At 42.0% G+C, this 25,000-nt stretch overlaps 2 protein-coding genes and 1 long non-coding RNA gene across 3 annotated transcripts in view; all 3 read left to right on the forward strand.

Annotated features, from left to right (window-relative positions):
- LOC135115097 (uncharacterized) overlaps window positions 1-7,144 on the forward strand; it is a 42,154-nt gene extending 35,010 nt beyond the window's left edge. The window contains 3 exon segments of the mRNA XM_064031590.1: window positions 2,754-2,866; window positions 2,868-2,921; window positions 5,476-7,144. Of these exon segments, the coding sequence (XP_063887660.1) occupies window positions 2,754-2,866; window positions 2,868-2,921; window positions 5,476-5,613 (305 nt within the window). The 3' untranslated portion in view covers window positions 5,614-7,144.
- An 11,706-nt stretch (window positions 7,145-18,850) lies between these two features.
- On the forward strand, window positions 18,851-21,982 carry LOC135115074 (uncharacterized). Its single transcript, XR_010275812.1, has 3 exons — window positions 18,851-18,946; window positions 20,076-20,174; window positions 21,880-21,982. It is a non-coding gene; the product is annotated as an uncharacterized LOC135115074 (long non-coding RNA).
- A 91-nt stretch (window positions 21,983-22,073) lies between these two features.
- Window positions 22,074-25,000, forward strand: part of LOC135115070 (uncharacterized) — a 42,077-nt gene continuing 39,150 nt past the window's right edge. Inside the window, exon 1 of the mRNA XM_064031554.1 lies at window positions 22,074-22,092. The gene's annotated coding sequence lies outside the window, so the exon portion shown is untranslated. The remainder of the gene's footprint in view (window positions 22,093-25,000) is intronic.

Genomic DNA, 25,000 nt, shown 5'->3' on the forward strand with positions numbered 1-25,000 from the left:
GTACACCACATGCCTCAAGTTATATTAGATTAAGTTAGGTTAGATTATGGTAGGTTAGGGTAGGAGAGGTTAGGTTAGATTCAAGTTAGCTTATACGTCATGATAGTAAAATTAGATCAGGTTAGCTTAGGTTAGGTTAGATTAGATTAGGTTATGTTAGGTTAGGATAGCTTAGGTTAGGTTAGGTTAGGTCAGGTTAGGATATGTTACATTAGGTTAAGTTAGGTTAGGATCTGGTAGGATCGGGTAAGGTAAGATAGGGTAGGTTAGGTTACGTTAGGGTTAGACTAGACTAGATTAAATTAGAGTGGGTTGCGTTAATTTCTACGTAATAATTTAACCAATGTTAGGTTAGGTTAGGTTATCAGCAAGAGTATTGTTGAAGCTCGCTGCCTCGTGTGCTGTTCTTTCTCACTACTCCGCTTATGGACGTGTTAGCCTCCGTTTCACTGGAGTCTGGGATGAGTGCCACAGTTCCCTCTATTTCCACGCTCATCACTTAGCGTTGCAAATGTAAATCGCCGTCTATGAACAGCCTGCTTCGACTCATATTCGAAACAAATCCCTTCAGTCTCTCCAACACCCTCCGGTTTACCTCGTATTTTCTAAGATGTGTTTCGGATACGAGTCGAATCGTTCACAGCAGACGATTCACACACTGGCAACGCTAAGTGATTAATGAGTAAGTAGAAGGGACTGTACGAGTCTCCTCCAGTTGTTTCTGACCCTTGCAACTTTATCCGTTACGCCCATCCTTTGCAGTTCCCTGTGAGTTATGGACGAGTACCTTCCTGTGACTGCGCTCCGTGATGGTCCTCAATTTCAAAGGTTTATTACGCGGCTGTATTCAGGAATCCTCGCAGCCATTCATTTTTTTCCCCGTTCCCATATTTATGAGCTGTAACCAGGACCCTTTATTTTGAAAAGCTTTGGAATCGCATTAAAACTATTTTCAAAGACCACAGAGATCATTAGTAGCATTCTTACGGGTGTCTTCTCTACTGATGATGCAGAACCCTTGTTAAAACCATCATTTAAAATCATGAAAATACTCTTAAAACCTAATGGCCGAGTTGGCTCACCAGCAGCAGGAGTACTAGCAGCAGCAGCAGCAGCAGCAGCAGCAGTAGTAGTAGTAGTAGTAGTACTAGTAGTAGTAGTAGTAGTAGTAGCAGTAGTAGTAGTAGTAGTAGTAGTAGTAGTAGTAGTAGTAGTAGTAGTAGTAGTAGTAGTAGTATGTATATGATGATGAGGAGGAGGAGGCGGAACAGCAGTACAATAAAGCGAAGGTAAATATCAGGATAATAGAAAGGAAAAGTATTCGTAAAGGGGAGGAAAACGGAGAAATGATGAAAAGAGTAATGAGAGGAATACGCGGCACACACAAAAACAAAGGAAAGAAAATGAGGATTCCTATCAAACATAAAGGAACGTAGGACGATATAAGGGGAAACTGGTAGCGGACGGGACTAGAAAGGAAAATATCGGAAAAAAGGGGTATGGTATCCAAAAATTTTAGTGTAATCAGCTATCTATTTATGACCTACGTGCCTTTATATAGGCCCTCCATAAGAAAAAGAAAAAAAAAAAAAAAAAAAAAATATATATATATATATATATATATATATATATATATATATATATATATATATATATATATATATATATATATATATATATATATATATATATATACACAGACGTATTTCCGAACGCCTATACTGCCCCACACACACACACACACACACTCTCTCTCTCTCTCTCTCTCTCTCTCTCTCCTCCAACACCATCACTGAAGCCTTTTCAGACCCTTGCCAGAGTTCACGGGTCTTCTGTCCCTGGGTCGCAGTACCTGGGTAGAATTACCGAACCAAACTCTATCCTCATTCAGTTGTCGCTTCCTTCTCATTCTTATTTATGTATTCACGCCTCTTAGCATTCCTACATAGCGCCTTTTTCATCGCACATTTTTTTTTTCTTTCCAGAATCTTCTTTCACGTCGATTTTAACCTTTATAAAAAGCTGCTCTCAGATTCATGAATTTTGTAGTCTCTCTCTCTCTCTCTCTCTCTCTCTCTCTCTCTCTCTCTCTCTCTCTCTCTCTCTCTCTCTCTCTCTCTCTCTCTCTCTCTCTCTCTCTCTCTCATTGCCTCTTCCTCCTCTTCCCTTAACACCTCCTCCTCTTCCTCATGCTCCCTTTCCTTCCTTCTCTTTGGTCGTCCTCCACAGCGCCTCCCAAAAGCCTCTGTTTACTTGCTATTAGCTTCGCCTCGTGCTCGCTTTCAAGTCATACTTCCTCGCCAGGCCTCTTGAATTGCCTCGCTCTACCTCACGTCCTCCTTGCCTCCCTCTCTCTTTTTCTTGCACTCTCCTCCTATTAAGATTTTCAGAACCCCCACCTCTTATCTGAATCCCACCTCGGCTCTTACCCTGTCTCATCTCTTCTTCCTCCTCTTCCTCCTCTGCTCCCTCTTTCTCTCTCTCCTTCATTTCCCTCTAATCTCTCCCTCTTTACCTCCTTCGGCACTTATTAGAAAATCCTACATCTCATTACATGCATCACCTCCTCTTTAATCAGACATAATTTCCACTTATTCTTACCCCCTCAATTTTTACTTGCCACGCTCCTACCCGTCACTCCTCCTCCTCCTCCTCCTCCTCCTCCTTCTCCTCCCCCTATAACCTTAAGGGCAATCATGAGCAGCGGCAGCCTTTGTCATAACTTTGTCATAACCTCACTCTCCCACCGACAGAGAACAAGCCAGGACCCTCGGGAATGGGAGGACTCGGCATCATCTCTCAGCTGCTCCTGTGCAAGACGCTACAGCCAGACTTCCAGCAGGAGGAGATTTGTAGCATCGAGAAGGGACAGCGACGAGATTATGGCCATTCTGAAGGAGATGCAGGAATATATGCCCCAGGTAAGAAGGATGAAGGAGGAGAAGAGGAATGCAAAGAAATACAAAGGAAGTCCAAACAGCAACATAGGTTCTTACAAGGTTGTTTGGGTAATTTTTGTACGCTATTAGTGGAAGGGACAGGATAGCGCAGAAGAATGCTCCTCCCCCACCCAGCCATGCTATATCAGAGGAGGAGGAGGAGGAGGAAGAAGAAGAAAATGAGGAGAATGACGAGAATGACGAGAGGAAGAGGAGGAGGTCGTGGAGAGAAAGAGGAGGGACATAAGAGGACAAGAAATGACACAAGGGGAAAGAAAGAAAGAAAGAAAGGAAAAAAATTAAAAAAAAAAGAAGATAAAAAATAAAAACCGCTAGGAATGCGAAGAAAAAAGACATCAAGATAAGAAAGCCGAGAAAAGAAAACAAGAAATACCTAACGAAGAGTTGCCAGGAAAAGATGAAAACAACTGAAGTGTACTTGAGAAAACCTTCACTACACCAGCACCATCAACGCCTTTGCCAACCGACACCACACCACAATACCTGCTACACCACAACACAGCTTGGACAGGAGGAACACTTGGCCCATTCAAGGTACACCCGACCAGGTTACCACAGTGAGCTCTCCACTCCCACGTTCCCTCAGGTAGTTCCCATTTATCGACCACCTAGAAGGAGTACGAACAGCTGGGTGGACTGAGCACCTTCCCACTCACCGCATGAACCTCGAACCGGTGATACATAACTAAGCACTTTAACCACAGAGCCATGAAAGCAGAGCAGGAAATTATAGCACGAGTACAGAGAAAACGGAGAACTGGTTGCAAGAAACTGCGATAAGGATTAGTAAGAGGGAAAATGAAGTTGTAGTAGTAGTAGTAGTAGTAGTAGTAGTAGTAGTAGTAGTAGTAGTAGTAGTACCAGCGAAGGAGGAAAGAAAAAGAAAGGATAAAGAAAAATTAAAAAGAAAGGGAAGATGAAATGGACTAAAAAAATCAATCAAATTTTAAAAAGTAATGAACTCAGAAACTGGAGGAAGAGAAGAAAGACAGGTAAGAGGAAAAGGAAAAGGAGAAGGAAGATACAAAAGGTGAGAAAACAATTTACAGAAAATATGAAGCGAAAAAGAGAACAAACGTAAATGGAAAAGATAAGTAAATGTGAACATCAAAAGGATAAAATCAATGAGAGAGAGAGAGAGAGAGAGAGAGAGAGAGAGAGAGAGAGAGAGAGAGAGAGAGAGAGAGAGAGAGAGAGAGAAAGAGAGAGTGTGTGTGTGTGTGTGTGTGTGTGTGTGTGTGTGTGTGTGTGTGTGTGTGTGTGAGTGTGTGTGTGTGTGTGTGAGAGGAGAAGCAAAAGGATGGAGGAGGCAGCCTTGAATTGAAAGAAAAAAAAATGATAGAATAGAGGAAAAGAAAATATAGAGTGGAGAAGGAGGAAATGGAGATGGGACAAAAGGAAAGTGAAAAATAGAATCTGATCAGTGAAGAGAAAAAGTATCGGAGGCGTTGGATGGAAGATTGCGTTGTCTCCACAACAACACTCTTAATTGAGTCATTATTTTTGCACAACGCCTTGATTCTGAACTACCAATTACACGTAAAACGAATGAATGCTTCCCCTTGGACTTAAGCTACATACATCAAGGGAAGGAAGCAAAGAAGAGAGAAAGCACTGTGGATTATATTCCTTGCGTATTTTGAAGCCACTGATATTACCAACTTGTTTACTTGAAAAGAGGAATGGCTATCGACAAGCTGCAAACAACTTAACATATGCCAGGAAAAAAAAAAAAAAGATGAACAGGACGAATTCTCTGATTAATGATTTACTAATCTGTAGAAACAAGGGATACTAGGAAGTGGTGGTGGTGGTGGTGGTGGTGGTGGTGGTGGTGGTATGCTAACAGCTCACTAGTCTAACGACGGAACTGACAAAAGAGGTAATATGAACAGTTTGTGCAGCCACGCTCCACTTTGCACAATCACATTCCAAAGTTGCCTAGCGGTGAAGGTAAGAGCCAGTTCCCACTACCACTGCCTGTTCTTGGTTCGCCTCGCCTCTGCAGCCTTGGCCTCAATCTTGAAAATACTTTGGAACACATGGCATTGACACGTATCCTGCATCCATTGATCCTTTGTAGATACACCATCAATGCTTTACACCTCCGTCTCCCCTTTTAACGTTTGGGCCAAAATGCTAAATATTTGTTTCAGAGCTGCCTTGTGCTTTTGAAAGAATTTTTTTTTTTTTTAAGATTATACGATTTCAATAAACTACATTATCATAATCATCATATTCCCTGGAACTGATGTTCTGTTCCTGTAATTAAACATTTTCCTGTCTCATAATTTATATCACCCTGAACTCTTGAAAGCTGCAATAATTCAGATTTCCCACCGTGTCAGGATGATGTACAAAGCTTCGAAACAACTTTTGAAATACATCAGACACGAATACATAAGTGGCAAAATGTCGTACACCACCACATCCTCTATCCCAAGCCGTGTGTGTGTGTGTGTGTGTGTGTGTGTGTGTGTGCTAACAGGGACATTTCTCCTTTTCACCCTGGCAGGAGGACGCAGGCACCCGGAACCTGGCGCTCACCGGAGAGGACATGTTCAGTATCTGGGAGCAAAAAAGAGAACCCGCCGATCATTGTATAGCAACAAGAGTTTCTTTGTGTTGTACGAGTAAACCCGCCTACTTGTAATGTCCCAGAGTCTAGTTCTCCCATCACTCCGCCGCTACCACCTCCACGACCATCACCAACACCAGCACCATCACTACGCCCCTAAAACCCATCCCTTACACTTCCTAAAGTCACCCACACATCCACCACAACACTTACCTTCCCTCACACCTCCACTAACCACAACATTCACATCCATAACAACCTCTGACATCACCACCGCTACTTCTACCACGAAACTGACATCACTTTAGCCTTACCTCTACCGGCGATATCAATAACAGCATCAAAATCTTCACTAACAACCCTACACTACATCATCATTATCAATACACCAATTATTCGTACAACATGTTTAGTACACCACGAGAATCAAAGACTATTTAAGGTCACAATAACTGCTTCTTCTTTCTCCTGCTGCCACTAAAACCTCTGCTGTTAGACCAAGTACCAAGTAGTGCTTCGGTCTGTTCGAAGCCACCGTGATACCACTGTACTCCTACCATTCAATTGTCATCTTGGTCAAATTTTATCCATTCCTTTCAGTTTTGCGTAATGGTATATTTTGACTATCATCCTTGCAACTGTGACCGTGAGAAAAAAAAATCAATATTACCATACATTATATTGCTCAAAAGAGAAATGAAGAGGAGCAAAGAGCAGTAGAACCATCGGCTTTTGCAAGGCTGTGATAAGATGACCTACGTAATCTGAAATAAGAGACATGGGATAGTAAAGACGAAGACTTCTGCCACTCTTTGAAAAAAAAAAAAGAAGTTCATAATCACGCCAACGACTGGATCTAATCATAGATTTTCTTTCCCAAACACTTACACTAGACAACCCAGCTGTTACCTCCATTATCTGCAACTTATAGCCCATTAGACACCACTACATCACAACTCTCACAAGTAGAAACCTAAGCACCACAACACCTCCCATGCCCTCCCCCACGCCCTTCACCCCCATAACCACACTGCCCTGGATCATCACCACATCACCATCGACATCCAAAGCAGTATCTTCAAGCCCACACTTTAAAAGTACAACACCAAACCCTACCAAGATGACCCAAGGACTTCACCCTCCTCCTGCAACACCCTGTCAAGACAAGCAGAGGACGACCACCACGACTGCGGTCACACCCACAGTTGCCACCACGACCAACCAGTAAGACGACCATCAGCTCTCCTCCGCAGCCTGAATAAACCAGAGGATCTCAAGCGTTCTTAGTTGAAATAAAAGTGAGCTTTCCGTGAATTCTCTGATTGCATTCTAATCTGAAATGTGAAATCTCCAGGGACAACATTCTCTCTCATCGTCTCAGTTTCTTCCGATCTCTCCAATTACTCCTCCGCTATCTCTAAGCTCTAACTTTAATGAAATGTATTATTTCACTCAATCTCTAGTCTTCCTCAAATACTCATCCACTATTTTCCAGATTCCATTTTTATGGATTACATTTTTTTTTTTTTCCAATTTTGTTAAGCTTCCTACATTCTTGTTTTATATTGCTGATTTTGTGTACGTTTGTGTTCATTTTTTCTTCTCCCCCCCCTCTCTCTCTCTCTCTCTCTCTCTCTCTCCTCTCTCTCTCTCTCTCTCTCTCTCTCTCTCTCTCTCTCTCTCTCTCTCTCTCTCTCTCTCAAATTAAATGCTGCGCCCAACGCCCTCCTCAAGCTCCCCTGAAGACATGAACATTACCTGTGTCCTTCCGAGCCACATCAGCGTTCCTCAGAAAACCTCAGCCTGCCTCAATCTCTCGTATTACCGATTTTTCTAAGCATTATCCCCTAGAGCTCTTCATGGCTCGAGTTTCTCTCTCTCTCTCTCTCTCTCTCTCTCTCTCTCTCTCTCTCTCTCTCTCTCTCTCTCTCTCTCTCTCTCTCTCTCTCTCTCTCTCTCTCTCTAAGGCAGTCTAAAAACACTTTTCGCCCATAAGTATACCTCGAGGATTTCTTCTGTGATATTCTACAAGCCTCTCTCGCCTCCACTTCTTTCCCTTCAGAAAAGATTTGTCTATGTAATAGATCCCAATACAACTGCAACGTCTTTTAATAAGCTTATCCCTCCCTTTGTCTTCTATTCTATTTTTCTTTCATTTCAATTTAAGAAGAAACCTGAACTTTGTATCCCGCACACAACAAACCACTTCTTAACTTCCTCCTCCTCCTCCTCCTCCTCCTCCTCCTCCTCCTCCTCCTCCTCCCCCTCCTCCTCCTCTGGTCTTTTCCTTCCTTCCCTCTCTAAAGCAAAGCACGTGTTGCCGTGTTGGTCCTTTTCGTGGTGTCTGCTGCCTTGGCTAGGACGTGGCAACATTGCAGGCGAGGCACGTCACTCTGCAGCTGCAAGACGGACGTGTCAGGTCACATTAGGTAAAAGAAAAAAAAATACTACGTTCCAGTGAAAAATTTCCCCACGCCAATGTTTCCATGGCTACGTGGTAGAATTTTGTGTTAAAAGGAAAGGAGGCTGCAGTGTTGTCCGCGTGATGTTGCTGTAGTGCAATTCTTAATATATACTTGTACATTACTAGTTTCAATTTCTGTCGTGAAGTTTTCGTGTTCGTACTTGTCGCTATCGGTCGGTTTAATACGTCAACGCTCCAATGAGCCGAAAAGAAAAAAAAAACTCCACGCACACACACACACACACACACACACACACACACACACACACACACACACACACTCACTCAGTATAATATTAGCGTTTTCTCTATTTCTTTTTCGCAGCTGACTCTCTTCCTGCAGGCGCGAAAAGATTAAACTGAGCCATTTTTCCGGTAAAGCGTTTCCTCGCCTGACCGTCAGCAGCAATACTGGAAAAACATTATTGTCCTTCGCCCTATACAAAGAGAGTGAGTGGTGGTGGTACCTGTCGCTTCTTCTATGCCTTTTACTTTACTTAGTTCCCTCTTCCTCTTATTCATATTCCTCCTCCTCCTCCTCCTCTTTCTCCTCCTCCTTCCCCTCTTCTTCCTTGTATTCTATTACCGGCGCTTCTTTAGTCTCAACGGACCAACACTGCTACACCATCCTCCTCCTCCTCCTCTTCATCCTCCTCCTCCTACTCCTCCTCCTCCTCCTCCTCCTCCTCCTCCTCTCCTCCTCGTTCATCTGGATGACCGTACAGCCTAAGGGAAAGTTTACACAGTACAGTATCAAACAAAAATAGAAATAGAGTAGTAATGTATGTTATATAGTGTATACATAGCGCCGTGTGTCCGTTCCGTGCGTGTACGTTTCACCGTTGTCCGTGATGTTGGTTCGTGTTGTGTACGTGTATGCATAGAAAACTACGATATGTCAAGTCTCTTCAGGTCGTTATTAATATTTTTTATTCAAGCGCTAACTTAAGTCTGTTCTCTGTGAAGGCTAAGAGTTCGTCCTTTTAGGTAATCTTGTGTGGTCATCCAGCTCACCGCTTCCAGCCTTCCCACTCTGCCCCTTCCATTCCTTGTCCTCCAGCGGGTTACTCAGTTCACATCAAGATTGTCCACCCCCAGCTAGACTTTGGGTGGGATAAGTTACGTTAGGTTATTCAAATGACATCAAGATCGGCCATCCCCCAGATACACGTGAGGTGGGTTAATTTACGTCAAGTTAGGTTACGTACAATCGTGGTCTGAAGTCGAGTAACCTTTATCATAGTTTGTTTGCCATTTTCTCAATCTTTCTTCTGATATTGTAAAAAACTGTCAATTTTAGGATGCTTTTGAAAAGTCTGCGGCAACTCAGACGACTTAGATTGAGGACTGAGATTGAGGCAAAGCGTTAAGCACAGTGCAAGACTTGACTCGACTGCTGTCCATAATTACACCCATCCTTGAATAACCTAACCAGATCTGTAATATACTGGACAGTGCAATGAGCTCACAACTAAAGTGCCCCAGGTTCGAGATGTCCCAGGATGAGATGAATAGCCAGTCTCTGTCACCTAGCACATCAGATATAGATCGGTTGTTGACCTGCATCAACGGGCCATATTCTTAAACAATTCCGCGTCTTACTTCGAATACTTTCAACATGAATCAGTAGAAATTATTTGGGTATTCGAGTGCCACAATTCAAGTGATTGTTTTAACGGGCATTTTTTATCATCAGTGGAGAAAACACACATGATAATCCCACTGATCATCTCGGGCGACCTTCGAAAATAGTCCTCGTCGGAGCCCGGAGCCTTTCTGAATGTTGTCCTTTGCACTAAACATCTTCCACCAGAACAATTATTTGTAGAGCCATAGCGTGGAAAGAACTGATTCTAAGGGAACGGTTCCTGGCTGTCCGAGTGGAGGACACCTAAAAGAACATACTGTAAGCTTAAGCATCCATGAAGCTTCCTGTGCTAGTGCTGTTCTTCTCAGCTAACCTTTAATAACTCGTTTACGCTGTACATTCTTTATATATATATATATATATATATATATATATATATATATATATATATATATATATATATATATATATATATATATATATATATATATATATATATATATATATATATATATATATATATATATATATATATATATATATATAATATAATAACCTGCAATTTTTTAGAGACGAATTGTGCCACGGTCTCCTTAGTGGTGTTCTAGATTTGAAAAGACAAAACTAACCTCCATTTTATTGTGTCCATGCAAACTATTTTTTTTATTTTTTTTATTTTTACCGTGTTCTGAAAACTATCAAAGAACGACCATAGCAGGAAAAGAGTTAACTATTTACAATTTAACTTAACAGTTTCAAATAAATTATGTAATCTCAGCTCCCTATTTCGATGGATTCTTTAATCACGTTTTAATTTAACTTAATCCACCCTCTTAAGTGACTGAAATGGCTAGCAGGTGATTCGCTTCTATTTTCCCTTCCACCATTCTGCTTTGGGCGCCCCCTTCTCCTGTACTGACTTTCCTGCAGTGTGCTTTCTTCTCGTTGCTTAAAAATACCTACACGAATAGACTTAATCCGTGTTGAATCTACTGAATTGCATATTCCTCTTAGTACCCATCTCTCTCTCTCTCTCTCTCTCTCTCTCTCTCTCTCTCTCTCTCTCTCTCTCTCTCTCTCTCTCTCTCTCTCTCTCTCTTGTATGACCCTCACATCTCCTCACTTTACCTCGGCCTTTCCACGTCCCTCTTCAACACTGGCTCCGTGGTTGCAGCAGAGAGAGAAAAAGGACGAAAAAAAAAAAAAAGTAAAAAATATGAAAAGGCAGAAAAAAAACTGTTGGTCTTGTGCGTGAAGTGGAGGGAGAGCTAGCCAACTTTAGGAGGAACTGAAAGACAAGCAAGTGGACCAGGACATACAAGCATACAAGCAAGCAAGCAAACTCAGTAAGAAAGCAAGCGCCAAGTATTCAATCAAGCAAACTGGAGCCGGAACATCACATAAACACTGCTACTTGCCAATCAGATGGATCATACAAAGTGCCATGTGTTAAGAAGAAAACGTATTACGGGATGAAAATTAATTAAAAAAAATTAAGAAAATTAGAAAACGGAGTACAACAAGGTCACGTTTATTTACATTGACTTCAGTGAGGTTTTAGTGGTGTTCGTTTTACCAAATATTTTTGTACATATCTATTTTTCAGTATTGGTTTAAGTGTCTCATGTGTTTGGGTTACATATCAAGCTATGACTGTCCCCCCTTGTCCCTCTTCATCGTAATCCTCCTCCTCTTCCTCCTCCTCCTCCTCCTCCTCCTCCTCCTTCTCCTCCTCCTCCTCCTCCTGCCCCCTCCCGATACCTTTCTCGTGCCTCTCCAGGTGGACTGTAAGGGCTGTCTCGACTGCGATCCCCTTGGCGGAGTGTTCTGCAGTCGTCGCTGTCAATATTGTTCTCTCACCCTAAAGTTCCATGCGGTCTCCTTCACAATAAACTACAGGTGCAAGGCAAAGCAATACTGGTGATCCTCCTAGGACTTAACTAGAAAGATGAGTCTAATTACCTTAAAATTCCGCATTTTTATGGAAAACCGTTTAAAAATTTATAATAATTAAGCATCTGACAGCAAAATAAGACCAAAACATTTAAACTGGTTTCATTAACAGTATAATTACGAAGGAGACAGCCACTTTCCCCTCCCCTCCTTCCCTTCCCCTTCCTTAATACTGCCCCATAACAGGAAGGAAGCCCCGAACAGGACATATACACGTAGACGCGTCCACCCTATGTTGATTCCGTAGGACATATTATAGTAACGCCCTTTTGTATGAATAAAGCTCCGTAGGGCCTGCGTGCCACCTTTTCGCAGCACTTGGTAGGTGGTGCCTTTGGAAAGTGCCATGTATCAGCTGACTGCGGGGCATGTACTAAACGCGTATCACCAGCCCGAGATACGCAACACCCTGGTAATGCCATTATATATATATATATATATATATATATATATATATATATATATATATATATATATATATATATATATATATATATATATATATATATATATATATATATGTGTGTGTGCATTAGGTATATGATGCCTTTTGGGTATGGACTTTTCTGTTGGTGTCTTTTTTTTTCAGTCTCTATAGGACACTAAGGCGCCGTTATCATGTATCAGTTGCCTGTAGGACACGCGGCGCCGGCTGTGTCATAGGAATATTCTCATCACCTTCGCAGGAGAATCACATGAGCTCGAGGTTAGGCCATCAGGAGGTTGGTCTCTTGTATGGTTGCTGAAGGGAATGTAGACCTGAGTGAATGTTCTCATTTGATCCCCTAAGTGATAATGAACATTTATTTTTCTGAAGGCGTAATAGTGACGCTATGTCCTATATTATTACATAGCTGGAAGTTGTGTGGATCGTGGGAACTATTTTTAACCTAAGCGCATTAATTACACGTATTCTTAATCGACGCCATATTGTCCATCAAGATGCCTCGGGGAATTCTGACTACCGCGTCTCCAAGGCCCGGCAAGGGAGGCGAGCGACGCTAAATTAATGGCGTGTATTTATTTTCATGTGCAGCATCGCGAGTCTGTGAAGGCTGCCTGCCGCCCTTTTCTCCCGCCGCCCAGGGCTTGTCAGAGCGCCACCTCTCGCCCACTGCCTGCACTACGTCATTCTGTTGCCTCCACGTTAAACTGTGATTATGTCCAAGTTAATACAACAATAGGAAAGTAATCAGGGATATTGGCATGCATACATATCACGAAAGTAATAATGATAGCTCTCAAATAATTACACGTGAAATTTGAAAACATCACATTAGTGCGAGGAAATAATATAAAGAAAAGCCACAACCCAGACAGACGGCGGCGGAGGCGCTTCAGCTGTGAGGAACATGTTGACATAAAAGCACTGAAATCCCACACTTTGTTCAGGAGAAACCGAACGGAACTTTGTAGGTAGGGCTAAGATATTCCTCGCCTCGTCTCCACAAGCCGTACACGCTAGCGAGACCGCGAAACAGAGCTTAAAACTGAACAGGAAACCTCTACCCGACTCATCTTTTACATAAAGGACTGATTTTCTCTCTCTCTCTCTCTCTCTCTCTCTCTCTCTCTCTCTCTCTCTCTCTCTCTCTCTCTCTCTCTCTCTCTCTCTCACGTCATATTTCACTCATTCTGTCGTTGAACAAGTCATTAGCACCACAAGTATCAGTCAACTCCAGACTAACTAGAGACTTCCTATGTGTTCTCGAGACCCCGCCTGTGGGCTTGGAGTAGTTTACGGATGAGAATGTAAGAATGAAGAAGTGACACAGTAAACCGGCTAATCTCAGTAGAGCGTCTAGCCAGGTATCGCCAGGAGTTTAACTAAATGACCTTGACAGTAGCGTTCAGATATTCATATTGTTAGTTAATTAGAATAGCAACACCCTTTCCCTAGCTCGCTGATGGGAACTGGTGATGTGAGAGTTCCTGGCGTTCTCATCGTGCTTTGTCACACTTCCTCAACAGTTTGAAACCTTCTCCTGGCTCCGTACTGGCCGCCCTGTGCAATCGTGAGGCTCAGACCGGGTCTGTACCGCCCAGAGGGTGTGGTTGGTGGTGAATGTGTACCGCCCACACAGCTCACTGTCACGTTAACAATGTTCACTAGAAAAACAATAAACGCACAGTAATGTCCAGCGTGATAGTGCATGTGTCTACACTTTATACACCCCATAAAGCAATGGTCGGGTAACACATAGTGTTCACGGTATGATACATATACTTCTTTTGTTCCATCGGTGACACACCATGTACAGGCCACAACGCAGCTGCACCATACAAGATTATATAAACGAGATGCCTCACGCCCACAGTCCAAACGTGAAAATAAAAATCACGGCTTGCCTGTCTCGAGCCAGACCCGACGATCTGCAGGCGTCCTCTGTTATGGACTAGCACTAGAACACACACACACACACACACACACACACATAACTGAATTATCAGAGAGAAGCAACTTTTTTTTTCTATTGACTAAGAGAGACTAACTAGGGTCTATAAAAAGACAGGAAAAAAAGTCCATTGGAGGTGCAACTTCCCAAAGAATAGAGCCAAAAGGATTATACAAAATTTGATAAGTATCTTGAAACCTCCCATTTCAAAGAGTTCAAGTCATTTATAGGGGGAAATACTGAAGCAGGCAGGGAGGTCCAGAATTTACCAGTAAAAAGGATGAAAACTGAAAACACTGGTTAACTCTTGCATTAAGAGGGTGGACAGAACTGGGGAATTAATTGGTATTAATCACTTCTGAAAAGAAAATTTCGTTACCACTCCGTTATACTCCTCCAGTTGAATTACTTCTCTAGTCAGTATCCGTAACGACAAAGCAAAATGAGAACACGAGGGATCCGATATAATAACTATTATTAATAAAATACTACTACTAACTGAGTGGTGGACATGAGTAGCCGCCACTCCCCTCCCAGGGGAGAATCCGGCACGATGCTGGCTCGGCTCGGCGCGATCTCTGAATCGACACACAAGAGACAGGAAAACTTCTCTCAAGTTTATAAGAATCATCTCGAGTTCTGACTTTCATTCCTCCGTCTCAAAGCAGCTATGAGAGTCATTCCCAGAGCCATCTGGGTCGAGGTGCGTCAAGCCGAGCGTTCTGCCTCCCCCTCTCCTACCCTCTCTTTCATGGCGCATGCGCACTAAGGTTGTCAAGTACGTAGAATGGTGAGGGGTGACTACCGAACCGTCCGTCATCTGGTGACATCCTCATGCACCTCACTGTCACGCGTTACAGAAATGTGAAGGTTCTAATACTATATACTGAAAAAAAAAAAAAAAACATATAAAAAAAGTTGTTTATACCATTCACAGCTGAAGTCCGTCATGTTAAGTATTCGTTATTACCTGTAAAGGATGAGTGAGGATTGATTTGTAACATTATCATCAAGGCAAATAACTAGAATAATATTTACTAATGAGATGTAGCATGGCGCTATCCATCAATGATATACAAAATAAATAAATGAGTAACCGGTTACCAAAACATATTATTTCTTTCGTTGATACGCGAAAAATATTACAATTTAGTTGACAGCTACTTAAGATATATTTACGATGATAAAACAAACAGATGAATTTGCCTATCAACATTTTCCCTTCCATGCAATGCATGATCAACGATGCCACGTACCAAAGAGCCTGAGGACACACTTGCTAGGGGTTACGCACCGCTACTTTTACAAAATAATAAAATATAATGATAAAAATAAGCGTGTAAATAAACTCTGACCCAGTAAAGCTCATTGTGCACAGTCGCAATCCAGTTTCTCGTTCTCGGTGATTGTTTGGAGAGGACCGGCCAAAGACCCACAGCTGTGATGACCTGGCAACAGTCACTCACTTTGCCTTATTTATGGCTCCAGCCTCCACAAGCACTCAAAAGTTACTACTCACCATACTCCTAATGTATAAGCAATATATGATTTTTTTTTTTCAAACATCTGTCATTGGACATTATGAATTTACATCAGGTGATTGATACAATAATAATAACAATGATGATAATAATAATGATATTAATAATAAAAACATTAATAATAATAATAATAATAATAATAATAATAATAATAATAATAATAATAATAATAATAATAAGTGGTGTTAGTGGTAGTAGTAGTAGTAGTAGTAGTAGTAGTAGTAGTAGTAGTTGATGTAGTAGTAGCATCATTATTGTTATTATTGGCATTTTTATTATTGTATGTATCGTTAACGCCAAGGTGTCTTATACTTCCCAAGAGTTTTCTAATTTATTACATATACATTTCATCACCACACACACACACACACACACACACACACACACACACACACAATGAAGAAAATTTTTAAACCTACAGACAAGGAAAAAAAGTCAAATAAGCAATGGAGTATAACTAACCTTTTCTAGTGTCTCGAAATGCCATAAACGTGACTTGGCCAATACTTGACACAACCGAACCCTCTCCCCTGCTCCTGGGCCGCCGTCCCGATAGTGTCCTGCTTTTATCGATTTCCTTAAACGTTAATCTTTTAAGCACTTTTCCCTTCCCCTCACATTAATTTAAGTTACCCTGAATATAATTCGAATCATGATGACGTTCTAAAGGTTAGTTATAATGTTTATAACGTTACGAAACTGGAACTCATTGTATAAATACCTGGAAAAGCTCGGGATCTCATAGTTGTTAAGATTTCAAGTGTAATCACTATCATAGTTCTGCTCTAAAGGTTAAAGTCACAAGACTTAGAACCTTACGGTGCACAAACATATAGGTATTGGAATTAGCATATATTCCAACAAAACAATAATATTTCTGATGGGTGTCTACTATCAATTCAAATCTAAGAATCCACCTCAAAGACAAAGTTCCAGGGCCGAGAAGGATCCGAACCCCTAAACCTGCACCGAGCGCGGCCGAGTTAGTTACAATTATTCAGCCACACTCAAGACGCACACTCCAGTTCATCAAACAACTGCTCCAATTCATCTTTACTTTCTCTGTGTTGCATGAGGACACTCCAACTAAGTATTCTGATTAGTCCCAGGCCTGTGTACTGTTAAGTACTTAGCCAAAACATATCACGATTAACCTAGCCTTGGCATCTACATGCTGACACCAAATCGCCAAATAGGTAATTTGTTAATACCTCTACAGGCTGAAAGTTTCATAACTAACTGGTACAAGTCACATTATTGAAGACATTCTGAGTGTAATTATTTATACGTGGATTCTAAAGGTGAAAGCCAGAATGTCAAAAAATTTTATGAATAATAAGCATCAAAATAATGACGTGAATGTAACATGTAAAGGTTGGTACGATTCACGTAATTTAAGTTGATCCGAGTGTGATTTGTATCATGGTATTGTTTTAAAAGGTTAAAGTTGCAATATGAAAACATTACGACAGTTAGGTAATGAAATGAAAACTTGTAAAAGACTAACCGATCCATAATCACGTAACACAAGCGATTGTTACTTCGTTTTCACTTGAGGGACTTCGTTTTCGACTTCGACTTCACCACTTTCATAATGACGGCCCTGCGTTATAAACAGCTGTTTATGACAAGGCAAAAACAATACAACACAGTTTACTTATTCTTGATGGCGTGTATTGTGTTGAATTAGGTGCACCAGATGTCATCAGGCGACGGTTCAGTAACCACTCATTCAAGCTGTGGCCTCAAGAGCGGTGTTTCAATATTTAGCACACGTTGCCTTCCTGATCATCATTTGACACTTATTATTATTACTGTTGTGGCCTCCCTTGTATTTAAAGTTCATGTTTTTGTATTAGTGGGAGTTTTGTTCCAGATGTTATTATATTAGAATTTTAACCAGTATAAGAAAAGTCTAGCAGAAGATTAAATGTCTGATAATTACGTTAACTTTAAACATTACTGACATTTATCAGTAATGTTTGTAACCTGATGACACGAGGGAATAGATAATTGTGTATATTATTTGCAATCTAATAACAAGTTCGTTCTACATAATTATTTCTATTGTATTTCTAAATCGCATTTGTGCCTTGGTTGCTCGGTGAGGCATGAGTGAGCATGTGCTGGAGGTTGCATGGTGCCGTCAGCTGGCTGCCGTGTGGTACGTGGTGAGGGCGTGTGAGTGTGGTGAGTGAAGAATGGTGGCCACTTGGTCATGGTGTGCTGGTGACATATAGTGAGCGTGACAGTGTACCGTGTGTAATGATGGTGACGAGTTGAAGACATGTGCTGTGATGATGGTGAGGTATGAATATGTGGTAGTGACGGGGTACTTAGTGATGGCGATGTGTGAAGTGGGCTAATCTGCAGGATAGTTCAGTGAAGTGAGGTGAGTGAGGTGAAGTGTAGTGACATCGAGATGTGCGGGAGAGGCACGGTGGTGCAGTGGTGGTGGTGGTAGTGACGAGCGTCTAGTGAGAAAGGCAGCGTGTGACGGCAGCAGCTAGGCGACGATCTGTGACGCATGCGCCTAAGTCAGCGGACCAGATGAACAATTTATCATGTATTATTCTGCAGTATATAGCAATAAAACTTTTTTCAGTGATTATTCTTTCAGTACCTATGATTCCACCCACTGTTGCCAGATGGTGTAGGGGAAATTTCAGGAGAAAATTACGAAACAAAAAAAAAATCAAAATACCACAAATTTGTTATTGAAACAAGAAATTACTGTGTTATTATGCAGTAGTAGTAGTAGTAGTAGTAGTAGTAGTAGTTATTGTTATTGTAGTTTTTGTTGTTGTTGTTGTTCTTGTTCTTGTTGTTGATGTAAGAATAGTACTAGTACTAATAATAGTAATAGTAGTAGTAGTAGTAGGAACAGGGTTGGGTTCGATAAAGAGTACCGTTACATAGCAATATCCTAACACACACACACACACACACACACACACATATGACAGGGGAGAGAAATAGGTAATAGGATAAGGATGAGAGGGAAATACCCAAGCAATGAGAATAGGTAAGGATGAGAGGGAAATACCCAAGCAAAGGGTAGGAGAGGGCAGGGAAGAGAAGGATGGGGAGGTAAGTGGAAAGGGGGTGACCTGCCTTGGACCAGCGAGGCACACACACACACACACACACACTCACACAAATTTAAATATTTAAATATGCCGCTAACTCGCAAATTTAAATATACCGCTAGCTGGGTACAAGATTCGATGTTGATTACGAAGAGTTATAAAAATATAAAACTAATATTTCATATAAATAAAATATCAATAACCAGAAAAAAATACTGAATTCGCAAATGAAATAATTAATAAGTACTATATGTAGTCAATTATGTGAACAAGTAAGTGTATTTCAAAGATAATATTTAGCGCAGAATAATTATTGGAACGTGTTTACACCGCGCCTGCTTCCTCCCTGCTGTCCTGTCGATCTGCTAAGATGGAGGGTAAGTAATCTTCTCTTCCTGCACCTGCTCTTGATTCTGTAAGATTTTCCATTTCATACATAATTATTCAGAGTATGTAGGACACATTCAAGGTGATATTGTGATGATCCGTGTACCCAGTGTTGTGCCCTCACTTTACGGTAACTCTATACACTTCCCACATCAGGCCATTGCTGGAATTTGTGTCCACAGTTTGGAACACACGGTGCCACTGAAACCTCTTGAATCTCCGCAACGAAAGTGGAGAAAAGAAATAAGCTGCCTATCCAAATTAAGTTATGCTAATCACTTGAAATTCCTCCATTTGTACTCCGTGCAGGGAAGGCTCATTACAGCCGATCTCATCTAACACTGCAAGATTTTTCACCACTCAGCAATACTAGCACGTGACCTCTCTACAGTCTCTTCATTAACTCACACCAGAGGTCGCCAATTCAAAAGTGGCAAGCCCCACATATCGGTAGAGTGCAGACGCAAGTTTTAATCCGAGCTGCATAGACCTCCGGAACTCCCTGCCTCATAGTGCTATTGGAACTGACTCCATTGCATCATTTAAAACTCCTTACACTCTCACTGAAGCCTCTTTGATTACATTAAGTAACACTACCACTGGTTTCCAGAGTTGTCAATTCTGCATAAGGAACACAACTCCGCCTCTCCTTCCAGCTGACTTTAATGGTCTTACCTAACACTCGGCGAGGGGTTGCGCATGTGGGCTGTCCTCAGTAGTATTAAATCATTATACTAGTTAATATTCACAAGGAAAATGACAGGATAGCCAGCCAGGTAAGAATATCAGGTAATGGAGGTTTCAGTTTGTGGATGGCTTGTCTGTAACTTGCCTTATCTTCTTGTGCTCTTGTGTTAACAGCCTCTGTAAATTGCTGGGAGAAGGCACCACCAGTCTGTCCACCCCATAAACACCCCGAGACACCTGCAAACATACAAGAACATGTTTTTACACATTAAAAACACTTAAAACACAGAAATTTCTTGAAAATACACCAAAACATCCTCAAACACTCCCAAACACACTACTACTACTACTACTACTACTACTACTACTACTACTACTACTACTACTACTACTACTACTACCACCACCACCAACAGCCCCTTTACCTTGCAGGAGAAAGGTACCAGCCAGTCTGGCCACCACACTCAAATCGACAACCACGCTGTCGTCACTGTAGAGAAATTCAATCAACATGACCCATTCTCCCCTGAGGTAAGCCCCTGGGGGTGTGTGGGGGTCTTGCAGGTGTCTGGAGGTCTTCTAGCTGGTCCTGGGAGCTTGGGGAGAGTCTGCGAGGTGTTATTGTGGGTGAATATTTAATCTTTCTATCCTGAGGTGGCCCCTAGAGGTGTGTGGGGGTCTTCTAAGGGGGTCCTGGGAGCTTGAGGAGGGTCTGAGAGGTTTTTTTGTGGGTAAATAGTTTATCTTTCAATCTTGAGGTAGCCCCTGGAGGTGTGTGGGTGTCCTGGGGGTCTTCTAGGGGGTCCTGGTAGCTTGGGAGGGTTTAGCACAGTCTAATTAGGGGTCTTGAAAGGACTTGGGTGAGGAAGTTAAGTCAGAGATCTGAGAAAAGGAATTATTTATCTTCCTGCCCCAGAGTAAGGTCCTGGGGAAGTCTGGAAGGGTGTGGGGGTCTTCCTAGGGAGTGGGGGAGGGATGGGGATCTTCTGTAACTTGCAAGGTGGACGTCAGTTTACATTGTCCACCTTGGCCTTCACATCAAGTATGTGGAAACCTGTCAAGCCTCTCCACTTTTTTTGTCTTTTTGATATTTTGGTGTGTTTTTCAAGATTTTAGAGTTTTTTTTTGGGGGGGGGGTATTTTTCATTGCTTCTCATGAAACATTCATCTCTTTTTGTGTGCCTGATGTTTGGGTACATTTATTGCAAAAATTGAAGGATAAAGTGTCTTCAAACCTCCCTCTTGAAGGAATTCAAGTCATAGGAAGGTGAAAATACAGAAGCAGGCAGGAAATTCAGAGTTTACCAGAGAAAGTAAGGAATGATTGAGAATACTTGTTAACTTTTGCATAAGAGAGGTGGACAGAATAGGGGTGAGAGAAAGAAGAAAGTCTTGTACAGTGGGGCTGCAGGAAGAGGGAGACATGCAGTTAGCAAGATCAGAAGAGCAGGTAGCTTGAAAACAGCAGTAGAAGATAGCTAGAGATGCAGCATTGTGGTGATGAGAAAGAGGTTGAAGACAGTCAGTTAGAGGAGAGGAGATGATGAGACAAAAAGCTTTTGATTCCACCCTGTCTAGAAGAGCAGTATGAGTGGACACCACCCCCAGACATGGGAAGCATACTCCACACCTGGATGGATAAGACCCTTGTACAGAGTTAGCAGCTTGGGGGGGAGAAAATAAAAACATCAATTAGTTCTCCTTATAATTGATAAAGATGCAAACTTGGAATTATCATATAAACATTTGCTTCAAACTTGGAATTATCATATAAACATTTGCTTCATATCTTACCTCTGATAAATGAAAACACTAAGATTCTTCCATCAGGTAAGATAAATTAGCCAGATTCCTTCTTCATTTAGATAAAGCTACACACATTTCCCAATTTAGCATAACCACCACCAGTATCTCACTGTTAGCTAATCCCACACTCCCTACTTGCTTCTGTATTTCCTCCTTCCTATGACTCGGATTCTTTCAAGAGGGAGGTTTCATAAAACTTATCTTCCAATTTTTTATGATCTTTTTGACCTTTCTTTTGGGACTGGCAGGTCAGTGGGTCTTTTTCCTTTTGCTCTTTTTGTTGTCCTTGGCCAGTCCTCCTCTTACATGAAAAAAGAAAAAAATAAATAAGTAAAACCAATGAAAAAAAAAAATCACTTGGCAGGTAAGTATGTGTTCATAGATGTGAATGTCACAACCAGCGACTACATTCGTGGTCTTCTTATTGCAGACTCCTCCAGAAGCAAGGAACTGCCAGTCCAGTACATCACAGGAGGCATTGCTATTGGGCTGCAAAAAAAATTCACCCTTCAGGAAGATATTTGACCACAGGTGTGTGTGCACGTGTGTGTGTGTGTGTGTGTGTGTGTGTGTGTGTGTGTGTGTGTGTGTGTCGTGGAGGAGTGAACTGTGCCTGTCCTTGTGGGTGTATGACGAACCAGGCGTGAGTATTCAGCATTTCACCAAACACACTCACGCAGAGACTGGCCCTTTAAACCTTCGTCCCTTTAAATCTTACCCAAACAAACGCTTTCGGTTTGCGTAGGCAGACCAGGGTAGGCTAGCTCTCTCTGACCGCGCCATGTGACTTATTTTTTTAGGGTCATGCTCCTAATGAGAGAGTAACCCGCCGGCTAGGGGGACTGGGAGTAGGTTGGGAGCGTTAACTGGTTAAGTAACAGAGTAGAAGATGAGAGAGACACTGGGATGTGTGATGGATGAGTGAGAGGGAATAGAAGGGTGTAAGCTGTTTGACGTAAGGGGTAAGGGTGACAGGGTGACACACATATATATACACACACACACATATATATACACACACACACACACATATATATACACACACACACACATATACACACACACTCAGTGGGCCCTCACCCCCTCCAGGTGGTCCGATGTGCCAAGCTCCTCGGAATCACGGTGGACGACCAGCTGACCTGGAAGCAGCATGTCGCCAGCACCAAAAGATCAGCTACCTACAGGCTGTACATGCTGCGCAGACTCAGGTCGCTGGGGACGCCGACAGATGAGTTAAGGGGGGTGTATCTTACTTTCACCCTCCCCAAACTCATGTACGCCTCCCCAGCGTGGTCCTCCTCCCTCACACAAACTCAACAGCTACAGTTGGAGAGTGTGCAGAAAAGGGCGTGCAGGGTCATCCTTGGCCCTGCATACACCACCTATGAAGAAGCCCTGAACACCCTGAAGCTGTCCAGACTATCCACCAGGTACAGTGAGGCTCTGGAGAAGTTTGGAAGGGGACTTCTGAATCATCCACGTCTCAGAAACATGCTGCCGCCTGACGCGCCTCGCCCTACCCGTGCCACCAGACACCACAATAAGATAACGCCCCTAAAGGCGCCACGTACGGACCAGTACAGACTCAGTGCGATTCCCACCATGGTGCGAGCCATCAATCAATAGTCTCTTCTAGATTTGACTTACCTTTAGGATTAATGTCAAGTATTCCCCCACCCCCAATGTACATTTTCAGTTTGTTGACTGCCTAAAGAATAAACCGTTTATTATTATTATTATTATTATTATTATTATTATTACACACACACACACACACACACATATATACACACACACACATATATACACACACACACACACACATATATATATAATATTATATATATATATATATATATATATATATATATATATATATATATATATATATATATATATATATATATATATATATATATATATATATATATATATATATATATATATATATATATATTTTTTTTTTTTTTTTTTTTTTTTTTTTTTTTCACCCTTCATTGTTAGAAATTTACTCTCTCTCTCTCTCTCTCTCTCTCTCTCTCTCTCTCTCTCTCTCTCTCTCTCTCTCTCTCTCTCTCTCTCTCTCTCTCTCTCTCTCTCTCTCTCTCTCTCTCTCTCTTTCTCTCTCTCTGCTTCTCTTTTTTCCTCTATTTCTCCATCAACGACAAGTAACATGAACTTTTCATTCGTTTCTTTCCACGTAGCATAGAAACTATATGATTTCTTCTATACTTTCTGTGCAACGTTCCCATTTCTTTCCTGTCTCTTCCTCCTCATCGTCACCCCTTCCCTCCCTACACACCTGCACTTTCTTTTGCTCCTCTATTTACTTCCCTCTTCATCTGTGTAACCTTTCCCTCTTGTTCCTGTGTAACGTTCTCCTCAACCATCATCATAAACCTACTTTTTTCTGCCTCCTCATCACCAGCGCTCCTCGTACTCCACCTCCTCCTCTTCCCTGTACACTCATCCTGCCATTCCTCTGCCAACTTCTCCCTTAAACGGCCAGGGGGAAAGCGTGGCGGCCATTCATCTCAAGAGTCCCTCAGCCACCCAGACGAGCCGCTGCTCCTCTTCAAATAGACGCAAAGCGAAGGAGAAAAAAAACGAAAGCCCTAATCAGGAAGGTGGCCAGGTATGGGGGCCACCTGCATTGAGGAATGAATGTAGGGCGAGGAGAGCAATAAACACCTGAAGATTTGGTACGTAAAAAGTGAGTACTGTATTAATTTTGAATGCTAGTGATGTATAAATGTACATACTTAGATAGATGTGAAATTACTTGGCTGAGTAATTCATTCGTTATTCATTTATTCGTTCATGCATTCGTTCATCGACTGATTGACAGACAGATAGTAGATTTAGACAAATAAATAAATAGATAGATAAACAGACGGACAGACAGACAGATCGAAGAATAGATAGATAGATGGATAGAGATAAGTAAATATTGAGAAATAGATCACATCGGAGAGAGAGAGAGAGAGAGAGAGAGAGACGGACAGAAAGAGACAGAATCATTTGGTGCTGGAAGGGGGGGGGGGCGGCCAAGAAGTGGCCACACCACCAGAAGGGATAATGACAAGTCCTAACCACGCTGCTGACATGCCCGCCGTGGTGTGTTTTCTCTCCGCCTGCCCTACCATATCCTGTCATCCCCCCAACCCATCCCTGCTGACCATGACCACCCGCCCCTTGACCCAGGCACTACACCTTTGTGTGTGTGTGTGTGTGTGTGTGTGTGTGTGTGTGTGTGTGTTATCAAGAAGGTTCGTACACCATCATTGCAATAATTATTAGCTAAGCCCGTATTCAGAAAAGCTTTGCTCTCTCACACCACGACAATTTTCAAGGGTCACTGGGATGATGATTGGTCGGGTTCTCAAGAGTGTTTCCCTCGCTAATACTCGTAATGTAGAAATCTTGTTAATCTGTCACTAGCGTCTTTCGAATGTAGTGGAGGTTTCAGAATATAGTCCCAGTAAATTTACCATGTACCATCACCACCACCATAACTATAACCATTATTAGTACCGCACCACCACCACCAT

This window comes from Scylla paramamosain, chromosome 28 (genome assembly GCF_035594125.1).
Source record: "Scylla paramamosain isolate STU-SP2022 chromosome 28, ASM3559412v1, whole genome shotgun sequence".
NCBI lineage: Eukaryota > Metazoa > Arthropoda > Malacostraca > Decapoda > Portunidae > Scylla > Scylla paramamosain.